Source organism: Hydractinia symbiolongicarpus, chromosome 1, assembly GCF_029227915.1.
Source record: "Hydractinia symbiolongicarpus strain clone_291-10 chromosome 1, HSymV2.1, whole genome shotgun sequence".
In the NCBI taxonomy this organism is placed as follows: Eukaryota; Metazoa; Cnidaria; class Hydrozoa; order Anthoathecata; family Hydractiniidae; genus Hydractinia; species Hydractinia symbiolongicarpus.
The window spans coordinates 30,241,895-30,262,938 of record NC_079875.1 but is presented as its reverse complement, the minus strand read 5'-3'; the positions used below and the strand labels follow the sequence as shown (position 1 = coordinate 30,262,938).

Genomic DNA, 21,044 nt, shown 5'->3' with positions numbered 1-21,044 from the left:
AGTGGTCAACTTCTTGTCTTTGTATCATTTTGAAATTAAGCGACCAACGACCGCGACCAAAGACCGCGACAAAAGGACCAAGATACACGCCCATTTTTTTAAGCTCTAATTGATATTATTCGAAATTCTTTGACATGTTAGTTTTTTGCGTTAAGTGATATTTATACAGAATTTTTGAAAAGTAAATTGATACGCGCTGGCGTGCTTAATAACAAATATGATCATCACCAACCAAATTTTAGGCAAAGCCCTTACGAGCCGGATATTGGTGGTTGACTACATAGGGCAATTTCGACCTACATTACTATTTCGACAAATATTTAAGTACTGTGCTAAGCTTTGTTCCAGGATACATACTTCATTTTTTGTTACTAGCGCAAACTCTAAAAAGTCGTTCAGAAGAATGATAAGATTAAAAAGAAAGAAAGCAAATAGAAAAGAAGAAGAAAAATCAAAAAGAGAATGAAAATGAAATGAAATCGTTAAATGTGAAGTGGTGGTATGAAATGTTTTTATTTTTTTTTTAAAAGTGCGCAAATTATTATATGCATTTTCCTCTCCACAACAGCCTTCGCATAAATTCTTGCTGTGCTAAAAATTATTATATTATGGATACCTGAAATTACTGTTCAAAATTCTGAAAATTCCATGATCAAAGCATAAACCAAGTAGTACAATCTCTATATTAATACGCCTTGTGTGTGTGTGTGTGCGCACGGTGAGGCCATGGCACACAAATCACGGGTCACTTTCTTACGACGTGGCGTGACGCTAAAATTTAACAAATTAAAAAAACGGGAATAGGGGGTTACTGAAGCCCCACGGGGCCGTTATAGATAGTATCTCACGGAAACAAGTTGTTTATCAACTGAAAAAAGAAAACCAAAGCGAAGAAGGATGTCTGTTTTTCAAATTAATCCTGGAAAAGTTATTTTAAATTCGAATATGAATGTAATTCGAATCTATAATGTAAAAAACAAATGATTGTAAATGCATCATACATTGTAGCTATACATTTTCATTTCTCTCTCGGGTGTTTGTTTTTAACACTACAGAAGAGCTGATTTCGTATCACTGAAAAATGTTGGATATATTTTAATTTGTTATACTTTTTTTCCTGGTGTACTTCTGAAATGGCGAAGCAAGTATAAAAGTTTTGTGTATTTCGCTTTTTACGTAACGGTTGTGTTTTTGTTGCACTTGCTTATGTTTTTAGACGCTTTGTTTTCGCGGTTATAAACATAGAATAATGCAGACTGTGAGCAGCCTCGATCCCATGGCTTTAAACTCTTTTTGTCATCTCGTTATAAAAGAGACAAAGAGTTCGGTGTCGAGGTTGAAATTAGAGTTTTGAAAATTCAAATTACTGTGTTGTTATTGTTTGGTGTCTCTTACATCGTTTAATAAGAGATTCAGTGGATTTTCCCACAGGAATTCGGCTAGTATTCCAGTCGTCGATGACTTAGCTGAAAAAGAATTTTATAAATTTTTTTTGACTCCATCGGATTGGGTTTATTATTTTTTGCGAAATTTCTCGCTAAAGTCAAATCGCAAAAATAAGTTTCAGGGAATTACCCTAATTAAATTATATTAAAAAAAAATCTCAATATGCTTTGATAATGAAAGATTCTCGACAATTATTAATAGTATTACCAATTAAAGATAAACCCTTATATTGTCTGACTTGATTCTCCAATTCTAAAATTAGAAAAAGAGACGGTTACATAGCGCGACTTTACGTATATATTGCTTTAAAAAGTCCTCCACTTTAACATCAAGAAGGTCTCGGCTTTTAAAAAGACAGATAGCTTTTTCCTTGATAATACTTCCGTTGACAAGAATATTTTGTGAACGCGCGTTTTTAAAACCATAGAAAAACTTCAAGGTCGTTGTTGGTACTCGTTTTCATTTTTTTTCGTCTGGAGTTGATTTGATCTGAACGTTTGATTATTTTTATTTTGTTTGCACTCCAGGTCAAGACAGTGCTTTTCTTGACACCATGTTCTTCAGCGATGCTTTTGTTTGTACTTTTGCCCTGTGCAATTTTCTCCAGCGGTTTATATTTATCGGTTACAGAGATGTTTACTTGCTTCATTTTCATTCACACAGTTTTAAATTGCCTTTTTCACCCCAAAATTTTAAATATTTTTTTGGACGACATTGGATGACATTGCATTGCGTTCTTTTTCTGTACGTAAATTATCTACGTGGTTTAAAAACATTGGGTGTGCTTTGGTTTAGTTTGTCGTATTTTGTAGCATTTGATATTTTGAGTTCGTTATATAGGGGATTTATTGGTTCAGGGGACGGAAAATTCGGTTTGCTAATTCAACGGTTCGTTATATCGGGGTTCGTTATATAGAAGGAACTTAAGGTAGAATCCAAGGGGAACGAACGAGAGTAAGGAAATATTCCGATTGCTGCATAACTTGTCACATAAACAAGCACTGATATTGTATATAGCCTACACCTTACTACATGCCGTCTATAATAGATTTTTGTGTCCTAATATCATGTGGTTTAAAATATCTAACAGGTTAAAAGCATCACACACAGCACACAACAAACGTTCGTATTACGTGATACAAACGGGTGGTCGATTCCGTTGTAAACTAATCTTGTTTCGTTGTAAGTGTTCAGACCTCAATGTTTTTGTTTACCTTTATTCGTAAATTCATTTTCAAATACGAAACTTCCTACCAACTTTATTGACATGAACTATTGCTAGTCGCAGGTACTGAGGCCAGCTTTTTACTGCAATTGCACAATAAAAGAACGGATTTCGCTACTAACCTAACATAAAAGAAAAAAACAAAATGCATTGAACTTGCCTAGAGAATACCTAACTTGGTGATAATTTGGCTGCTTTTTAGTTTGCATCGTTCTTTGTGAAATGCAGTCAGTGTGTTTTATCGCAGATTCGCAAACATTTTTAACGAATATGTTTCAGTCCATGAATGCTTCAATTTGTATACACAAGGTGAGAAAAACAATTTCTAATATTTGCATTTTGATTTTTCTGTACTGTACCATTCATGTGCTCAACTTCCGTCCTGTTTTTCTTTTATTACTTAATACGTGTCATAGCTTTAAGGGTGTTTTCTATGGTGTATGTTTTTATATTTATTAAATTTTTTTGTATTATCTTTAGACAAAAAAAATTGACTTTGCGTATGTTTCCAGTAATTGACATGACGTGAAAAATCAGTAAGATAAAGAATACACAGAATACGCGTGGACAAAGAGACATTGGTAGTGAGATACGGAGATGTAGATTACGCTGTTTGGTACACTTAGCTATTGATGTAAACCATTCTACTTCTGTCATTTGCTAATGCTTACTTTCTTACTACCATCTGCTTAGAAAGACTGAGACATGTTTTATGCTTTCATTTTCAACATGCGCAAGCGTAACAAATTGTAAAATGTTTCGTGGTGACTTTTTGTATCAAATACTTCTTGGCGCTGTTACCGCAACTTTAATATTCAAATGGCATCTATGGCAGATAATTTCCTTCTTTTAACATCTTCCTAACAATAAAGAAAAACAACAATTTTGTAGTGACTTTGACAATTAGTATGGATGGCTGATGGTATAGAGTGGTACATCGCGTGACACATTTTATAAACCATATTTAACTTTGTCAGTGTCCACGGCTCTATATGGATTACATCCTTTGTGCGTATTTTTGAAGAAGAAAACCATAAAGCCGGTCACCATTATTTTCGCCGTTGAGGTACACAAAGCATACATTGTAGTGCAGAATCCGAAAAGAAACTTTGTTGCCGACTTACTGCAGAACGTCGGAAACGGAGCTTCTAACTAACTACAAAATGTCCATTGTGCAGCGGTTGTTTCTTATCAGGATGTTCGCACTCATCCACCAGTATTTTGACGAATTGGGTGAAATAGGACGATTTATAAAGTTTGGGAAATATTATAATTGATAAATATATTTCATTCTAATATTTAAAAATAGAGGACATTATTATATTAAACGTTGGCCATTATAGCACTCATGAACTGAAATCATCTTCGTTATCGTCATGTTTGTGGTATACCCAACTGCATTTCACAAACAACAATATGTAAATGGATGCATTGCATCATTTTAGAACGGCGTAAAGCGACTACTCAATTTCACTATATATTTTCCCCAACCTGCTACCTTAAATTTACTGCTTAATGTCCGGCAATTCAAGTCAGTCGGCTAACAGTGTTAGTTTGTTTTGGACAAGATGTTTTGTCTTTTAACACACGTGTTTTCATTGTCTTTCCTTGGTCACTTGGTCACGAAAAAAGTTAGCTAAAGGTTGATACTATGATAAGTAGTTTAAAACGGTTATATGTGGCGATGTTACTAAAATTACGTGATGACGCAAATCAATAAAATCATTCGGATTTCATTTATTTGTAGTTATTAAAAATCAAATCAAAACATGAGCACCTCTTTTTCTTATTACTAGGGGCGAAATCTAAATATACCTAAATAATCACGGTACACTGTGAAGAATTTGTGCATTAATTGAATACGAGTACAAAATTTACATACATTGCGGAGAGGTTAATGCGTGCTTAATTTTTTACTTTCTACTACAACTTTTCAACCGTTTTAAAATCGTGCTTCTTAAAACTGTTTCTAGGAATTCAAAATTCTTTTCAATTAATTTTCGCAGAAAACACTACCACGGTGATCCGCAAAAATTTGGAATGCTAAATCAGCTAAAACTGCTATATTTTTCATTATTGTAGCCTCAGCTTTTAGTTCCTTCTCACTAACGAAATAAATATCCATACAGCGTTCGTTTTAAAACCGTCTCCTTTTACCTAATAACTCTTTTTTCCTATAAGGAAATAATGTTTCAACCATTCGGGTATGCTTTATGTAATTATCACATGAGGTGAAAAAACGCCAATCTCTTAGGAAAAATCTGCTATGAACTCTCGTCGTTAACCTAATGTTATCAAATAATAGCGAATATCTTTTTTTTGCGCCTTTATATGAAAATAAACGGAATATAAAACTTTTATTTGGCAATAAGAAACTTCTATCAAAATAATAAACCTTGTTTTGAACTAAAGTTAATTTCTTAACTTACATAATATTCAAGCTACGTATATTTCTTATATATTCTCTATGCATTTATTTATTTATTTATTTATTTATTTATTTAAATACCACAATATGTTTCTTTCTATATTGATCTGTTAACATATTTAAAAAGGGACGTGCGATTCATTGTCGCAACACCATATAAAATGGCGATCGCGCTACGATGTTACTTTACACAGCCGCCATATATGTTACAAAAAACAACTTACCCGAGTACGTAATATTCTAAAACTTCTTCCATTTTAATCTGGGCTGGCACAGCTAAAAAATATAGAAACGTTATGAGTTTGCAATTAAGAAACTAGCTACTTCATCGATCAGAAAATAATTATGTTCAATATTTGACGGCGATGTTTTGGAGTAAAAATAAAGTTTTAGGCTTTTTTATAATGAGGTATTAAGAACATATTTTCCAATATTTATATAAGGGAGGGGAATATTGTATTGTATTGCAAGAATTGATGTTTAATTGATGATGTCGTCGTCAACACACTTCCAAATAGCTTCAAACTATTCAGTATTCTAAATTGTGGAATATTTAGTGCCTTCTCACTGTGTGACATTTTTGTTTAGATTTTATGATTACAATAAAAATGCCGGACTACGTGATACCAGAAGCTCTTGTTTGCGCTAGATTATACATAGTATAATTTAAATAAATTGTATCTGCACCTATCCCTTTATTATGATCAAATTTAAAAAAGAATTCGATTAAGAGTAACATATAAAAAGAATTTTGAAACAGGCATTTACTATTTCGTGTTTTTTTTTTGCCAATTTTGAGGAAGCATTTGAGACTTTCTTTACAAGAAAAATTTAAAAATCTTGTTGCTGACACTTTTTATTACTTAATATCCCGCCCAAGAAAACACCATCACACACCACTGAGAAATAATAAAAAAATAAGTTAGAACTGACGTGTTCAACAATATGTCCAATCTGTATGATTTTTTGGCCGACATTTTATATCACATGGGACTCTTTCACTTACGTTACAAGGTCGGATACATCCAACATACATAAGATCGTCAGATCTTTTCGTTGGAAACGGTACAGTACCATCGTATCTTGTACAAAGATATGAATCCTGTTGTAAGGTATACGACTTCACTAACGGCCAAATATGTCTAGCTAAGACTCTTTGGTCGTTCAATTTTGTAGCTTCTCTATTTTCAGTTCTTCTCTCAGCATTAAGCAAAACCATATTGACAATTTTTTGTGCCAATACTCTGTTCATAGCACTTCGAAAGCCCCATAAACCCGCTAAGATTTCAGTTGTATGCCAATAATGATCTCGCATGACGTGCATAATGTGACCACTTCCCAACCATTCGGTTAACCTAAGGAAGATTCAACAGTGAATTGTTGGTTTCCATATTTTCCGCTTTGACATTTTGTGCATCATTACTTACCGTTACCATGAAGTAATGAAAGTCACCAGAACGGGGGTTGTTATTATAATTATAGGAGTGATTATAATGATGTAATTGACTGCTTAAACCACCTGTCTTAAAATTAACTCACAGACAGTACCTGTGTAACCCGACGTTAAACATACGGTAATAGTCTAATTTAAGCCGTAAACTGTACCAAAACTCCCGAAAGAAACAGACTAAATTCGACTATTATTAAAGAGATAGAATAAAAAATCCAGGTGAATTTTTTTATTACAACATTACATATGTTCAGTTCTAACACCTATATTTCACTAGTAGAAAAATATTAATTAGAGAGAGTTCTGCTAGGTATAAACTTTTCGTAAGGCCCATGTTAAAATTACCAATTCTTATATTTTTAAAATATATTTCTCGGAAGGTAGGTTCGATGTTAAATATTTTGCCCACTCGTCACGTATTTTTCTAGTTTTCCTCTACTTTTTCCTTAAATTTAAATTTCAAAAATTTTAAAGGTGGCATTTTAAAGTTGATTTATTTTCTAAGCAAGCTAAATTTTATTTAGTGGGTCGTGACATAATTTACCTGGCATTTTGAACTTATCATTGCACAAATTAGGGAAGTTCAACCAAATAAGTTTAGTTTTTCTTTAAATTACAACAAAAAACAATCACTTCCTGGCCTTACAGGACCCATTTTTCTAAATTAAAAAATAAGTAATTTTATGACCGCTTTACTGTAATTCTAACTTTCTTCATATATTTCTATGTAATGTAAAAGAAGAAAACAAAGTTCGTAATTTTTATTTTCACTAATGTAGCTATTTAGTTGTATATAGCTTAAATTTATTCTGATCCACAAATTATTTTGTGGATAAGAATAAATTTCTCTGTTTTCTCAGTAACATTTTTCCCGAGGGAATATTGCTAAAACAACATCATTTCTATAAAACAACCTTGAGATGCTAATATATTTCCTGAATTGAGAAAAGATTTTTTTATTTGGGCAATACTTAACATCTTCATGTACGTGTGATGTTTACTAAATTGTGTAAAAAAATGTGTTCCTAATCAGGGGCGATAGATTTAATAGATTTTTTGGCAAAGTAATGTCCAGTGTTGTGGTGTTGTACGAGGTAAATCGGGTGTTTTGTGTTTTTTCTGTAAAAGGAGCTAAAGATTTCCCTGAAGTATAGTTTTTAGTTATTAAAAATCCTTCCTAGATTAGAAACGAAAGTTTCTTTATAGCTAAATAAAACACAGTAACCTCCGTAGTTTTAACACTTTAACCTTGTTAAAAAATGCGGATGGAAAATGCATGTCAGCAAATTCAAAACAGGGTTAGCGTTTCCATAGTTTCGAGTTTCTATAGTTACTGGTATCATCATCTAAGCATCTTTTTACGTTTTACGCACATATTACGAGTACAAGTAATAAGTTGGGGAGTTCGAAACTACACTGCTATGATGCATTTGATCAAAAATGTTTTGCCTAAAATTTTATCTTAGTATAAGTAAGTTAATCTACTTATTTAATTAAAATTGAACTAACATCTTTTTTATATTTACCTGTTCCCGCATTACCTTGCTTCATTTCTAGTGTCATTGCATACTTGTTTCTCTATATAAAAGTTGTTCATCATGATCAACAAGCCGCTCCTAGTTACCCACGCGTGAGATAACGTTAGTCATTTTTAATTGTTTTTAACTTATTTGGCCTTACAGTAAAGTGATAGAGGCTTTAACGTCCAGCTATTTGACGGTATTTTAATTTTATTAACGTCGCAATGTTCAATTTGACTGTTATTTCGTAATTCTTTTGATCTTAGCTTTCGATGTATAACTAAATGCAGCAGAGAGTGTAGCGCTTGCAGCATTATGAAAAAGGTAATATACACGTGCCTATATAATTGCTTGAGCGGTCATATACGTAACAAGTCACTACTGTTACCCGTCGCTATCAGTCACTTGTATGCAAAATTTACGGTCAGATCCTCATAAATTGAAGAAAAAGTTTGCAAAATTGTAATATTTTGAAGTTCACTTTCCTAGAGTTAAAAATGCAAACACCCAATTGTTTGGAGTTTAGGTGACGTCATTAGGAGTGACTTGTTTAATAATATAACCAATCTAGCCGGGAAACCCGGCGTCGAAACGCCGGGTAAGCCACAAGTCAAGGTGTGATTGGCGATAAACGCTCTGTGGAGCGCTTAATAAGCCGTGACCTGAGCCACACGGTCAGGTGGAGCACTTTAGTACAAGTATACAGTATGTTGTAAATCAAGTGAAGCCTTGAGAATTCACGAGTGATGTTGGGATTAATTCACATCATCACTCGCAGATTTCCAATGCCAAATTCCAGGATGGAAAACATATTTGACTATTTTTGTTAAAGAAGGTAAAAGGGTTCTGAGCTTGCGGGTAAACTTGAGGAAGCGTGTAAATGTTTAGCTTCTTCTTTCATCAAACTATTAAAGTCGATATCCTTTCGTGCAATATCTACTAGGAATCATAGAAAGTTTTTCATACACTAATAAAATTGTTACAACAAAAACACCACCAAACGTAGATTTCCTAAATAAATTATTTACTAAGGAATCACCTTTACGTCTACATAACGTCTATATAAGATATGCGTAAATTCTGTAGGACAACTTTTCAAAATACTTGCTAACGTAGGCCTTAAGGGGAGCTTATAGCTACACCATCAATTTGTTTTTAAACTTTGTTAAAATGCTAGCAGGCTAAATTGGTCACAAGTCCTAGGTAAATTGTTCTGGCTACGAGGTAGTATTTTAGACACAAACGTGCGAGATCATAAAACATCGTTGTTCCTCACTCAAATTTTCTGACATGCGTGACAACCTTGTCTTTGTAAAGAGCCAAAAATATATAATAAAATATACTCTTTTTCCAATAAGAAGAAATATGAATTACAATTAAAATGCTATGTTTTGTAAATAGAAAAACATTTATAGCAAAACTTAACAATAAACTGAATGTTCTATAATACTTTTAATGAATTTCAAGCCATGATTTGATCAAGTCAATGACTTGTATAAATTTATTTTCATCTTATTGCGAATGTTTGATGCATGTTTGTTGCAAATGTTCAATAAATATCGCGGATGGAAGAACAGATAAATTTTAGCAGCTCTGAACAAGATGTTCCTATTCCATATATAGTCTTCTGACTCCCTACACTTTCGCTAGTGAATCATCTTTGCAATTAAGCTAGCACCTAAAATCGATGTAGATTATAATACGGATTATCAATTTTTAACCGATAAGTGTATGTTGTCATTATATATTGTCATATAATACTACTACTTTGAGTTTTTAACCCTTTAAACTGTACTAAATAATAATAATAAGTTCTAATTCGTATTGCAACTACTGTTTAAACTGTGTAGCTGGTTTACTAACTAGGTAACTTAGACTAATAGACTAAAAATACTTACAATTAGATTTATCACTGTAGACGCTTCTATTTAAAACCAGCTTACTCAAAAGTTAACGTCCTATTACTAACTGGCATCCCAGATTTTCTTTTTACTCAACTTGATATAGTGAATTTGCACGCGAATCTGAATGCTAGTCCAAGGATGAGATCATCTTGTCGTTAGCAGATTAACTGGAGTTTGGACCAATCTTCTTTTATACACAGCACCAGAAATTTTTATTAAAAACAGATAGGTACTTGACATGATGCTGATGCAAAAAAGCGAATGTAACAAATCATAACTCTAATTGGGACATATCGTTTTTGCTTATGAACTACGAAACGACGGATATCACTAAGAAATCGAAGTAAAAAAACCGACGCCCAAAAATTATGAAGCCAAAATATTAGCGTGAGATGAAAAAATATTAGCGTTTTTTCACATATATTTGGAAATGCACGCAAAAAATGATAGCTAATTATTTATATGGAGAATGTCCTGAAGATTTATTTTTCTTTATCAAAACCTAATAGTTAAAATAAAAAGACTATTATATATTATGACTGAGAAAGAATAAAACGTATCTGCTTCTAATAATTTTCCTCGTAAGAGTTGTTCTAAATCACTGACATTCACTTCTGTTAATGTGTCATACTATTATCACTTTGATGAACTAATACAACATACTAAATGTGTAGTTTCATGTTTCTACTTATAATATAACATACCTCTCTAAAATCACAATTCCTATTATTTCTAAGTACATACTTTTTAGCAGCTTTCTTCTTGCATGCTTCGACAAAGTCGTCAAAACTAACTCCTTTAGCTATCAACTGGTCTACTTTATAATAATTTTCTTTATTAGTAACGAAGCTTTTATGACGATCACTGTCGAGGTGCTATCAAAACAATAACAATTGCTAAACGAGTCTTTCTGTCAAAAAACTATCAACTTTATTTTTTCCATCAATATAACTCTTGTATCCAAGAAACAGATTTGGTCTACAAAAAAAAAGGGGTCATAGCATACATATAGCTGCTGTAGTGATGTGTAACGTATCTTGCAACATTCACAAAAGCCATCATCGGCAACATCTTGAGGTCTAGGAAGAACATATTTATTACGTGAACATTAATAGAAAGGATCTTAAGAGACGTTGTTGGAGTTATGATAAAACGAATACTTTTGCGCTTCCTTTTACAAATGCGTAGATTATTAGATGACGCTCAAAAACCTTGAAATCGTAAAAACATTTTAGGAAAATCCCCAGTTTCAGCTTGTCAAGATTCAATTTTTAAAGACCTTGATATTTAGATTTACAGTTACCAAAATCACCGTATTTTCAGAAGAACACAATCAAGTTTCTTTTTTTTCGGTAAATTAGCTATACAGCATTCATGGATCTCTGGAGGCAAAATGTATTCAAAATAGTGGAATTAATTACTAACAAAGTTTTATCCCAAAATAAAAAAGAGGTCTTTTTTTCTTAATAAAAATGTAATTTCAAATGTCGATAAAATATCGTAGTTATTTATAAAGAAAACAAAGAGGAATAAAAATTAAGAAAAAAATAAGAAAATTTGAGCCTATATTCAGTCATTTTGCAAAGAAAATTGAGGCTCAGGTCAAAATACGGTTATCTTTCAACACAACGTGTAATGCAGGAATTGTAAAAAATACATCTAGGCATTTTCTACGTTGTTGATTTGTCATACTATAAAAAATATTTTTTTGCCGGCCACTAGCTGCAAAGCACCAAGTGATGCTTTTCCAGAAACAGCTAAAAAGCTGTAGTTAGCATAAAATTAAAACACGAAGACTCTAAAGATACTAATTTAGATATGAACTGAACAAACTAAAAACATAATAAAGAAACAGGCATATTAACAATACGTTAACGGTAGCAATTCAAATTTAATCATGAGATTCAGGTTGTAATAAAGCCAAATCATTATTATTTTTATTTACTGAACACGTTAAAACTACACAAGAAAGAAGAGCGCTACTTACTTTTCACGATCTCTGATAATCATGTAAGGCTGTTTTAATACTATAAAAATAATTGTGTCACAATACACGTTTATTGATAAAAGGTTATACTTCTCATTGTAAGTGTGCTCACCTTCTACCTCAATTACAGTTTTTTGCCCTTCCTACAATGAAATCATTGATAAAATTGAAATAACAAGCAAAAGTTTTAGTTTAAGCAATCGTACAAAAATTCAATAAACAAGAATGCTAGTTTTATATATTAACATCTCAGGAAATAAGCACTGAACATACCTAAGAAGCACTGAACATACCTTTCTGGGTGGTTGACTAAGATCATCTGCACTATTTCTCTAAAGAGCGTGTAATATATGCAAGTTAGAAAGCGTCTAACATATAAGTACGTAACGGGATAAATGGACATCTCTTTTTATTTTGATTTGAATATAGCAGTCCTAGTAGATAGCAAATGAGGTTTCTGGAACAAAAGAAAGCAATTATCTTAAACAATGGAGAGTAATTATCTCCAGGTAATTACCCTAGCTAGTTTATAGCTAGGTCCCAAAGTAATTAAAGCTAGGTCCCTAAGGTATGCAGCTTCTATTCTATTGTTTTGTTGATTACCTAGCTTCCTGGCACACCTGGCCAGCTAGATTTGCTAGCTAGGTAATTAAAGCTAGGTCCCTAAGGTATGCAGCTTCTATTGTCCTATTGTCATGTTGGTTACATAGCTTCCTGGCACACCTGGCTGCAAGATTTGCTAGCTAGGTTATTAAAGCTAGATCCCTAAGGTATGCAGCTTCTATTGTTCCAGTATTTTTTCTGGTACTGACCAACTAGATTCGCTGGCTAGATAATTAAAATTTTCCTTGGATAAGTACCTTGTTCTAATGTTGGCTAGGCAGGGGTATTCAGGGTATTGTTCTTATATAGCTAGGTATTTTAGCTAGCGAATTACCCTATAAAAAGACTCTTCCTCCCTCAAAAAATGTATCATCTGTAAATTACACTTATTTGAAGATGGCTACTAAACTCTCTGATGGTACACAGCGTTTTTTAACTGGAGGTAAACAGTTTGCAAAGAGTCTATCGAATCAAAAAGTAGTATATGCTAGAGAAGGTGATCCAGAAGACACTTGTATCGTTCGTTCCTGCTATGGAGATGATCAGTTTGCTGTTTTTGGAATGAAAGGTATCAAGTCAATTCAAGATATATTTTTTTCGATGATAAAGCTGATTCATGCTCAAGAAACCACTTTGAGAGCAAAGTCTTGTTATGTTGAGGATAAAATTTTTGATAACGTTTTATCAATTTGGAGCGAATATTCAAGTAAAGCTGATTATAATCTCGAACTTCGAAATGAGAAAACTAAAAAGACTAACAGTAAACTGTTATGTATCAACATTGAGACTCTTGGTACATCGAAGACGAATACATCCGTTCGTATTGGAGTAATGGCAGATGGAAAATATCCAAAGATAACTTTATTCAACTACAGTAATGGCGAGATAATTAGCGGGGTATATTTATTTGTGTCGGAAGCTGTAAGGTTATTGAAGTACATTAACAATAGATTCGATTTTGTTTCTGGAGAAAATGCTGGATTTTTGATGAATAAAGTCAAGGTGACTGCTACAGACAATTTCTTTTGAGTAAACAAGGAATTTGTATATATTATTACATTTGTTTGTAGGGAAATAAATAAATAAATAAATAAATAAACAATTTATGATATTTGTATTTTTTCTCACAAAAACTGTTAGTAATAGTACACAATGATGAGAAGTGAGGTTTTTACTAATTATTTCGAAAAACTTGAACTGAAGAAGTGACTTTTTTTCAGTCATTCTACGTTTGCTTACACAGAGGTTAGTCGTGTTGATAGAAATTATCAATATTAATATTTATTCACTATCTTATAAAATTAAAAAATAAAACTTTTGAGAGTGAGAAGAAGTATTTTGTGGTATTGATCTTATTATTGATCACACCTTGGAAAAAGTCAACGAAGGACTTTTTTATTGTCATTCATAACTTGGAAAAAATTAACTACTACGAAGAACTCTTAGAAAAGTAAGATTTTTTTTTTTCTATTTATTTATTTTTCTATCTTAGTTATGTTGCCCAATATTGATGCTCTGCGTAATCATCGCTTTGTTTGTAATTAGGGAAAACACTTGATACAAAATATTTCACTTTCATATCATTTTCTTCCAAATCACAGGAAAAGAGATTGAGTATTTGACTCAATTGAACTGTGTAGTCTGATAAGAGGCAACTGAAGGTCAAACAATACTCTCCACAAACACTAGACCAAGGGCTTTGCAAAGGAAAATGAAGATAATAAATAACATTTCCGATCTCTTTTAACTTTATTTCTATACCATAATGATGAGCAGTGCGAGCTAAAGAATCTAGAAAAAACAATTCTCCATTTCTTCTCAACACGAGAAACCAGTGGCTACCAGGCATTTCTTTCGGTTGATCATTACAAATGAACAAAAAATTCATATCATTTATATGCGAATTACTTAATTCTAACAATTGATCTAGAGAAAATACACTCCTAATTGGAAATTTGTTCTTGAATAGTTCTGTGTTGAGTAGTGTTTCCAATTCTAGGGTATTCATCATATGTGTTTCACAGTTTAAAAATCCTTCAAGATATTTCTCGCCTTATTCACATGGATTGTGTTTTCGAAATCTGCATACATGAAAACTGTAATCGTATTAGGTAGGGCAGTTCCAAACTCTAATGCGATTCGAATACTTCCTTGTCTTTGAGGTTCGTAGTGTTCTCCGTTACAAAGAGAAGGTGACAGGTCGAAGCCAAATAAACTATAACCATCTGAATATTCTTCTCGATTAATGTCCAAACCTTCGTCTCTATTTATTTTACCAGTTGCAGTGAAAAGGCTTCGATAGCCTTGTAAATAATGTCCGCCAGGGAAATTTAACTTCATAGGATTAGCTGGTAGTGACTCCCCATTGACATAAACACCAATGGATGTAACATTGAAATGTTTGAAGTTAAAAGGGTTTTTCACGTAGGAACCTGTATGAGCATCATTGTCTGCGAATGCGATGAATAAACGATTGGGTAGTTTTCCGAGAATAGCATTGTCCCAATTCAAACTTGTTAAACCAGCAGCCAAAGAGTGCGTTTTAATTTGTACTCGATTGATTGGATAGCAGGCTGGAGTTCGCTCCAAACTAGTTTGTATCATTTCAAATTTCTTGGGAGTGAGTTGTAATTTTCGTAATCGAAGGGACACATCCACAAATTTTACTTTGACATCAGGATTATCTCCATTAGTCATTAAACAAAAAGCATCCTTATTTCTATGTAGTGTAATTTTAAGAGATAGACCATTGAGCAACAGGCGACCTTGATTGAATATATCACAGTGTAATCTTCCTGAAAGCTCAACAATTCTACTCCGTGCAGTGTATCCCTGCCTTTTCACTAAACCAGCATTATCTCCAGCTGCTGCATCGCTTGCATCCATATGTCCACTAGTATCCTTTGCAAACAACCCCATCGTCAATTGGCTCTTTTTAGCTTCTTCTCCATAGTTCAACAATGTCTCGATAAAAGCTCTATATGAATAGGTGTTAGTGGAAGAGGAAATAATACTTCCTCCAATACTCACATCTACTTGACTGAATAGTGATGAAATAGGATAATTTATTAGTGCAACAGCACCATCTGTTGCTGTAAGATTTGTTCCATCTGCTTTAGTAACTCGACATTTAACATTCAATGTGCTGCTGACTAAATGCAAAAACTTATTCGTTGCATTGTCAATACTAAACTCAACTGGACCATTATCATCAAGGTTAGTTATCGGAAAAATATCTTCAAAACAGCCATGTTCAATATCAGATTGAACAAATGCAGGTGTGAAAACATCGGTATCAGATAAGGTGCATTCAAGATGACTTGAATTTGTTTTAGCCATACCTTAAAGTATACCAAATGTCTCGCGTTTTCTCTTTTTCGAAGGCACTTTACGAGATGCTCTACCTTTCACAGACTGAGAGTGAATGAGGGAATTGGATGTTGCTTTTCGTTTTTTATTGTGCAGAGCTGTTGCAACCATTTCATTTAGATTTTGTTTTGCTCTTCTTTTGAGTGCCACCTTAGCACTCTCTCCATTTGCTATGTCACTTAGTGTTTCCATACTTGTTTTCACAGCTCTTTTTCCAACGTCGATTAATCCCTTCTTGAGAACAGGTGCAGCACTTCGTAATAATCCACGAAATATTCCACCAAGACCATACCCTCTTTGTATAGCACCACCCCGAAAAACGGGTATTCCTGCACCATATTGTGACCAATGGTAGGGTGAATGATGAAAGGAATAATTTGAGTGTCTCATGACTAACTATAAAACTTTGCTTGTTTCCGTCTGAATACAAGTGTCACTATCACCTTCCCAGACTCAAATGAAATCAATTCTCCTGCGTCACCTCTTAAATCTATATTTATAACTTGTATGTGTCCTCTGCTTAATGGTAGAAAATGTGGTCTGTCATAACTTTTGCATACATAATCACCATAGTTGGACTGAACAGGTATAACACGTAGGAGGGGTACGTTGAAATCGCCAGTATTTTGGTTTTGAATGATGTTTGTGTAGCAATAGATAGTACTATAACGATGAGTAGTGGAAGTTGACATTCCCCTCACTGCTCCAATCGATGAATCTATAAGTTTATTTGCTTCAAATCCGAGACAATGTGCAATATCGCTGCCAGCATTATCAAATTTTAATTCGCATTCTTTTTCCAGTTGAATGGATGTGCTATTCGAACGTTCACTGAAATGATATTTTGTCTGTCTCAACAATTTGACCTCTGTTTTCTCCAACTCTTCAATGATCTGTTTGACAGACGAATAATGTCCACTAGGAACTTTCAACTCTGTACGATAGGAAAGGTGATATGAACTATCGTCTTCTATACTTGTCAATAACTTTTTTCTTTTTTCGTTCTCAGTGTTAATATCTTCCCCATTGAGTGGGGGAAATAAGATATTTATTTCTTCCATGGTTGGATTTTTCATATTTTTCACTATTGTGTTGTGATCTTCTCTGATATTATACCATGAATGAGGAAATTGTATTTCAGATAGAGCAACCTCCCACTTTGTAGGATCCAATTCAATCGGTTTTGGTAGGTTAACTTTGAAACTAGATGTTTTGTTATCTGGGAATGTTAACATCGAACTATTGCTTGGTAGTACAATATAGAATTGGGACATTTTGTTTTACTGGCGTTCAATATCTTCCTCAGGCACGTAGCTATTGAACTTACTTGAATAACCCTGCCACTTGACCAGGTAGAAAATGCGACCAGTTTTCTTATCAGTCTTTTTACGTATCACTTTCTCAATGCGATACCTTTCGGGAGCAGGAACCTTCTGAAGTTCTTGTTCATAAAACACTCCATTTATTACTTCATCAGACTGATCTTTCAATTTATAGACAGTTGGATTACCTGGTAGAATATGAGACACCACAAACAATTCCTCACTCCAACCTTGTAGGTAACCCTTTCTAAAAACACCACGTTCGATGCTTATGCGAACTGTATCATCTACATTGATTGATTTTTCCTTCTTCTTTTTGCTCTTGTTAATTGTTTTTATAGGGTGCAGTCTATTCTCATACAAGTTTATCCAAATTTCCACTTCATTGTCTTTACTAACATCGATTCGGCGACATTTTATAGATCTGTGATAGCTTTTATTGTAACCTGATACTAGATCTTGTAATACATCTACATACTTTCTTGTTTGAAATTTCGTAAAGTAACGCCACATTCGAGCTTTCAATGTCCTATTCAACCTTTCAACCACTGAAGCTTTTCTTTCGCTGAATGTGGTGAATAGTTTTATATTTCTCGATTTCAACAAAGATCGAACATTTGAATTTAGAAATTCTGTACCCTTGTCCGTTTGAATAACTTTAAGTGTTCTTTTGCTTCTTTTGAAAACTTTTTGTAATGCTTTAGTTATCTCAATACCAGTTTTAGTTTTCAACGGTTCAAGCCAAGCATACTTCGAGAGGACATCAATAATGACCATAAGAAATTTGAAACCCTTATTTGATTTTGACAATTTGCTAAGATCAACTAAATCTATTTGCCACTGTTCATCAATGTGATAAACTACAACTGGTCTTGTCTTGAAACTTCTTGTGATAGGTTTGTGAAGTGAATAAGCTAATTGCCCTTTCAACCACTTTTCAACTTCATCAAAAGTAATAGAAGAATCCCTTTCACTTGCAGCTTTGTATAATCTTTGAACGCTGCTGAAACTAGAGGGAGAACCAATCGAATAATACAAATTCTTTAATAATTTATCTATATTTTCTTTTGAATAAGCAGAGTGTGAAATACTTTTGTCTGAAGTTCTTGTGGGGGATGAGTGCTGTTGTTGTTGTTGTTGTTGACTCTGTTGTTGTTCTATTCTCCCCATCCTCTATGTCCAACGTAGATTTTGAGATGGTAATTTTCGAACCACAGCAAACGAACGTACACTGAACTCTTCTTAAGAAATCGCGTATTCTTGTACGTATTGCAGGCATGCTTGTCTTACGGCAACATTCACGATAATGAGACGGTCAGTCATTGAACAGTGTTATTTATTCATCTACGGTTGTTTGTAGAAGAGAGCCACTTCACATCGCTTACTTTTTTCTTATTATTGTTATTATTGAAGCTGTTGGATTTCTTTCTTTTCACAACTGGACTTTCATAGGATGCTGTACTGCTATAATATGTACGATTCATCTTTTTGCTGTCTTGTCTCTTCTCTCCTTCTACTTCTTCTTCTTCTTCTTCTTCTTCTTCCTCTTTTTCCTTGTGACTATCACGTTGACGATAAGCATGATACAGATTTAATTGTTTCTCATTTCGTATCCATTCTTCAGGTACATTTAATTCAGCTAAAATCTTTGTAAATGTTGAAGTCGGCAAAGTACCTGACTTATCGTGCTTACCAGTTTTTGTGAGTATATTTCGAAATAAATCGCTAACATTTGAACCACGAATGATGTCGCCACGATATATCAATTCACCTCTCTCATTCCAAGCTACTCTATCAGAGTACTGTCTCAAATATTGCTCCAACAAACCTGCTGTCTTTTTCATACTCTTGGGTAAATTGCTTATAACATACTCCGTAGATGGTGGCGGCCGCGGCTGTAATGCTTTGGCGGCGGAGGCGTCAGCGGCGGTGGCGGCGACATGTAACTTTTTATCCTTTTCAACGGTATTGTTGTCTTTGTTGTTGTTCTTGCTGCTGTTGTTGTTCACATCGAACTTTACTTCCATTGGTCTAGGAGCTGTTAATGTATCATGGAATGTTTTGAAAGTGTTCATTTCTTTTGTGTACTGCTTTACTTTCTCATCGTCACTCAATTCAGGTCGATTCCAAACATCTTTCATTTCTCGATCAGCTTTAAGCATAGCTAATTTTTCTGGAGGTAACATTAACTTTCTTATGCTCGATACATCACCATCATCGTCATTATCATATGGATTTAGAACCATACCCTCTTGTATTGCTTTATTTGACTTTGTTCTTTGATTTTGAATCAACATTTCATACGTTTCAGGTGATAAAACAATATACTTTTTGCCTGGTTTTGCACTCATCTTTTTCTTCGTTTTCTTCTTATTATTATTATTATTGCTATTATTGTTTTATATACTGATTGCACCCACAAGGGTTTGTAAAACAGGACCAAGGATAGAAGAAAGAAAGCCACCACCGTGTTGAACAAGTAACTTTTTCTTCTTAGTTACAGCCTCCTTAGGACTCGAAAGCTTTTTCAGCACTGATACTTTCTTCCGAAGTTGGCACTTTTTATGATTGCTGATAGGTACTTTACCATACACAACATTCACTATGCAATCACATATAGCATGAATTAAATCAGGTCGTGCTACACGCAGTATTTGTTTTCTTTCGTCGGGAGAGCATTGCTTCAGTGCATGAAGCATATGATAATTTTTCTTAATACGTTGTGTCATCTTGATTGAGTAGGTGAAAGAAAAATTATAGAAAAATAATTGTAAACTGCTGTTGATGTGTGTCTCAACTGCAGCACTTGTACTGTAGACTAACTAAAATAATAGTCAATACGTTATTTATATAGACATCATCTTTTCTCTCGTTTATTGCATGTATACAAATTGTGGTTCTTCACCAGGCATTATTTTCGTTCTCACTCTATGTTGATCATTTGTGTTTGATCTCAAATCTAACATGAGATAGGTATGAGGTTCTGTCGTTGCATCTTCATAAGCCCAATTCAGGAATTTAGTGTTGGTGGGCATCACTTGCTTTGCAAGGTTTCCAAATTGTGATTTGTCTCTTACATTTTTGAAAATAAACATATAATCAGAATTCAAACTTATACTTCTTTGTTTTCCATGGAAAAGATTTTGTGTAAGGTAGATAATGGAGAGGTTATCATGCCTTCCTCTTGAAAATAACTGTGACACTCTTTTATCTTCACCTGACTCATCCATCAAGTCGTCCAATATTATCAGATTGGTTTTACTTCGATCGAAATAAGAGTCGAGATTCAATGGTATACCATGAACATATTCTAATGAGGGAACCATTTGCTTCAACTCATAAAATAATGCAGGTTGGTGTTTTGCATAACACCAAACAATTCTCTGTATTGAAGGTTGTATCAATTTGTGTCTAAATTTCAAAAGCTTCTTGGTAAACTCAGTTTTACCCAATCCTCTTCCACCAGATACTAGCATACTGAAAGGGTGTACAAGATGAACATCCATCTTGGTAACTTTGAAAAGAAATGACCTTGTTGTGAACATTTCAGTTTCATCTTTTCTGAAGTAAATCATCAACACGTTTTCTATTTTCAGCTATAACTATGGGTGGAAATTTCATCTGTGAGGTTTGTTGGAAAGCATTTGGCACCAACCAAATGTTGAAACGCCACAGCGTGGTGCACACAAAGGCACGCCCCTATCAATGTGAAAAATGCAAGAAGAGATTTGGTCGTGACGACACGTATAGCCGGCATGTCAGAGATTGCATTGGTAGCAATATCAACTAC

The 21,044-nt window shown here is 33.7% G+C and overlaps 2 protein-coding genes across 2 annotated transcripts; both read right to left on the bottom strand.

Moving 5' to 3' along the window:
• Positions 1–14,588: 14,588 nt before the first annotated feature.
• On the bottom strand, positions 14,589–15,902 carry LOC130629882 (uncharacterized protein F54H12.2-like). Its single transcript, XM_057443263.1, has one exon. The coding sequence runs from the start codon at positions 15,900–15,902 to the stop codon at positions 14,589–14,591; it is 1,314 nt and encodes a 437-aa protein (XP_057299246.1).
• Positions 15,903–18,594: 2,692 nt separating this feature from the next.
• LOC130629866 (uncharacterized) lies at positions 18,595–19,605 on the bottom strand. The gene has a single exon (XM_057443243.1). It carries the CDS (start codon positions 19,603–19,605, stop codon positions 18,595–18,597), a length of 1,011 nt encoding a protein of 336 aa, XP_057299226.1.
• Between the last annotated feature and the right edge of the window lie 1,439 nt (positions 19,606–21,044).

Excerpts from the sequence above, each read along its gene's own strand:
- LOC130629882 (XM_057443263.1), bottom strand. The coding sequence starts at position 15,902 with ATGGCTAAAACAAATTCAAGTCATCTTGAATGCACCTTATCTGATACC.
- LOC130629866 (XM_057443243.1), bottom strand. The coding sequence starts at position 19,605 with ATGAGTGCAAAACCAGGCAAAAAGTATATTGTTTTATCACCTGAAACG.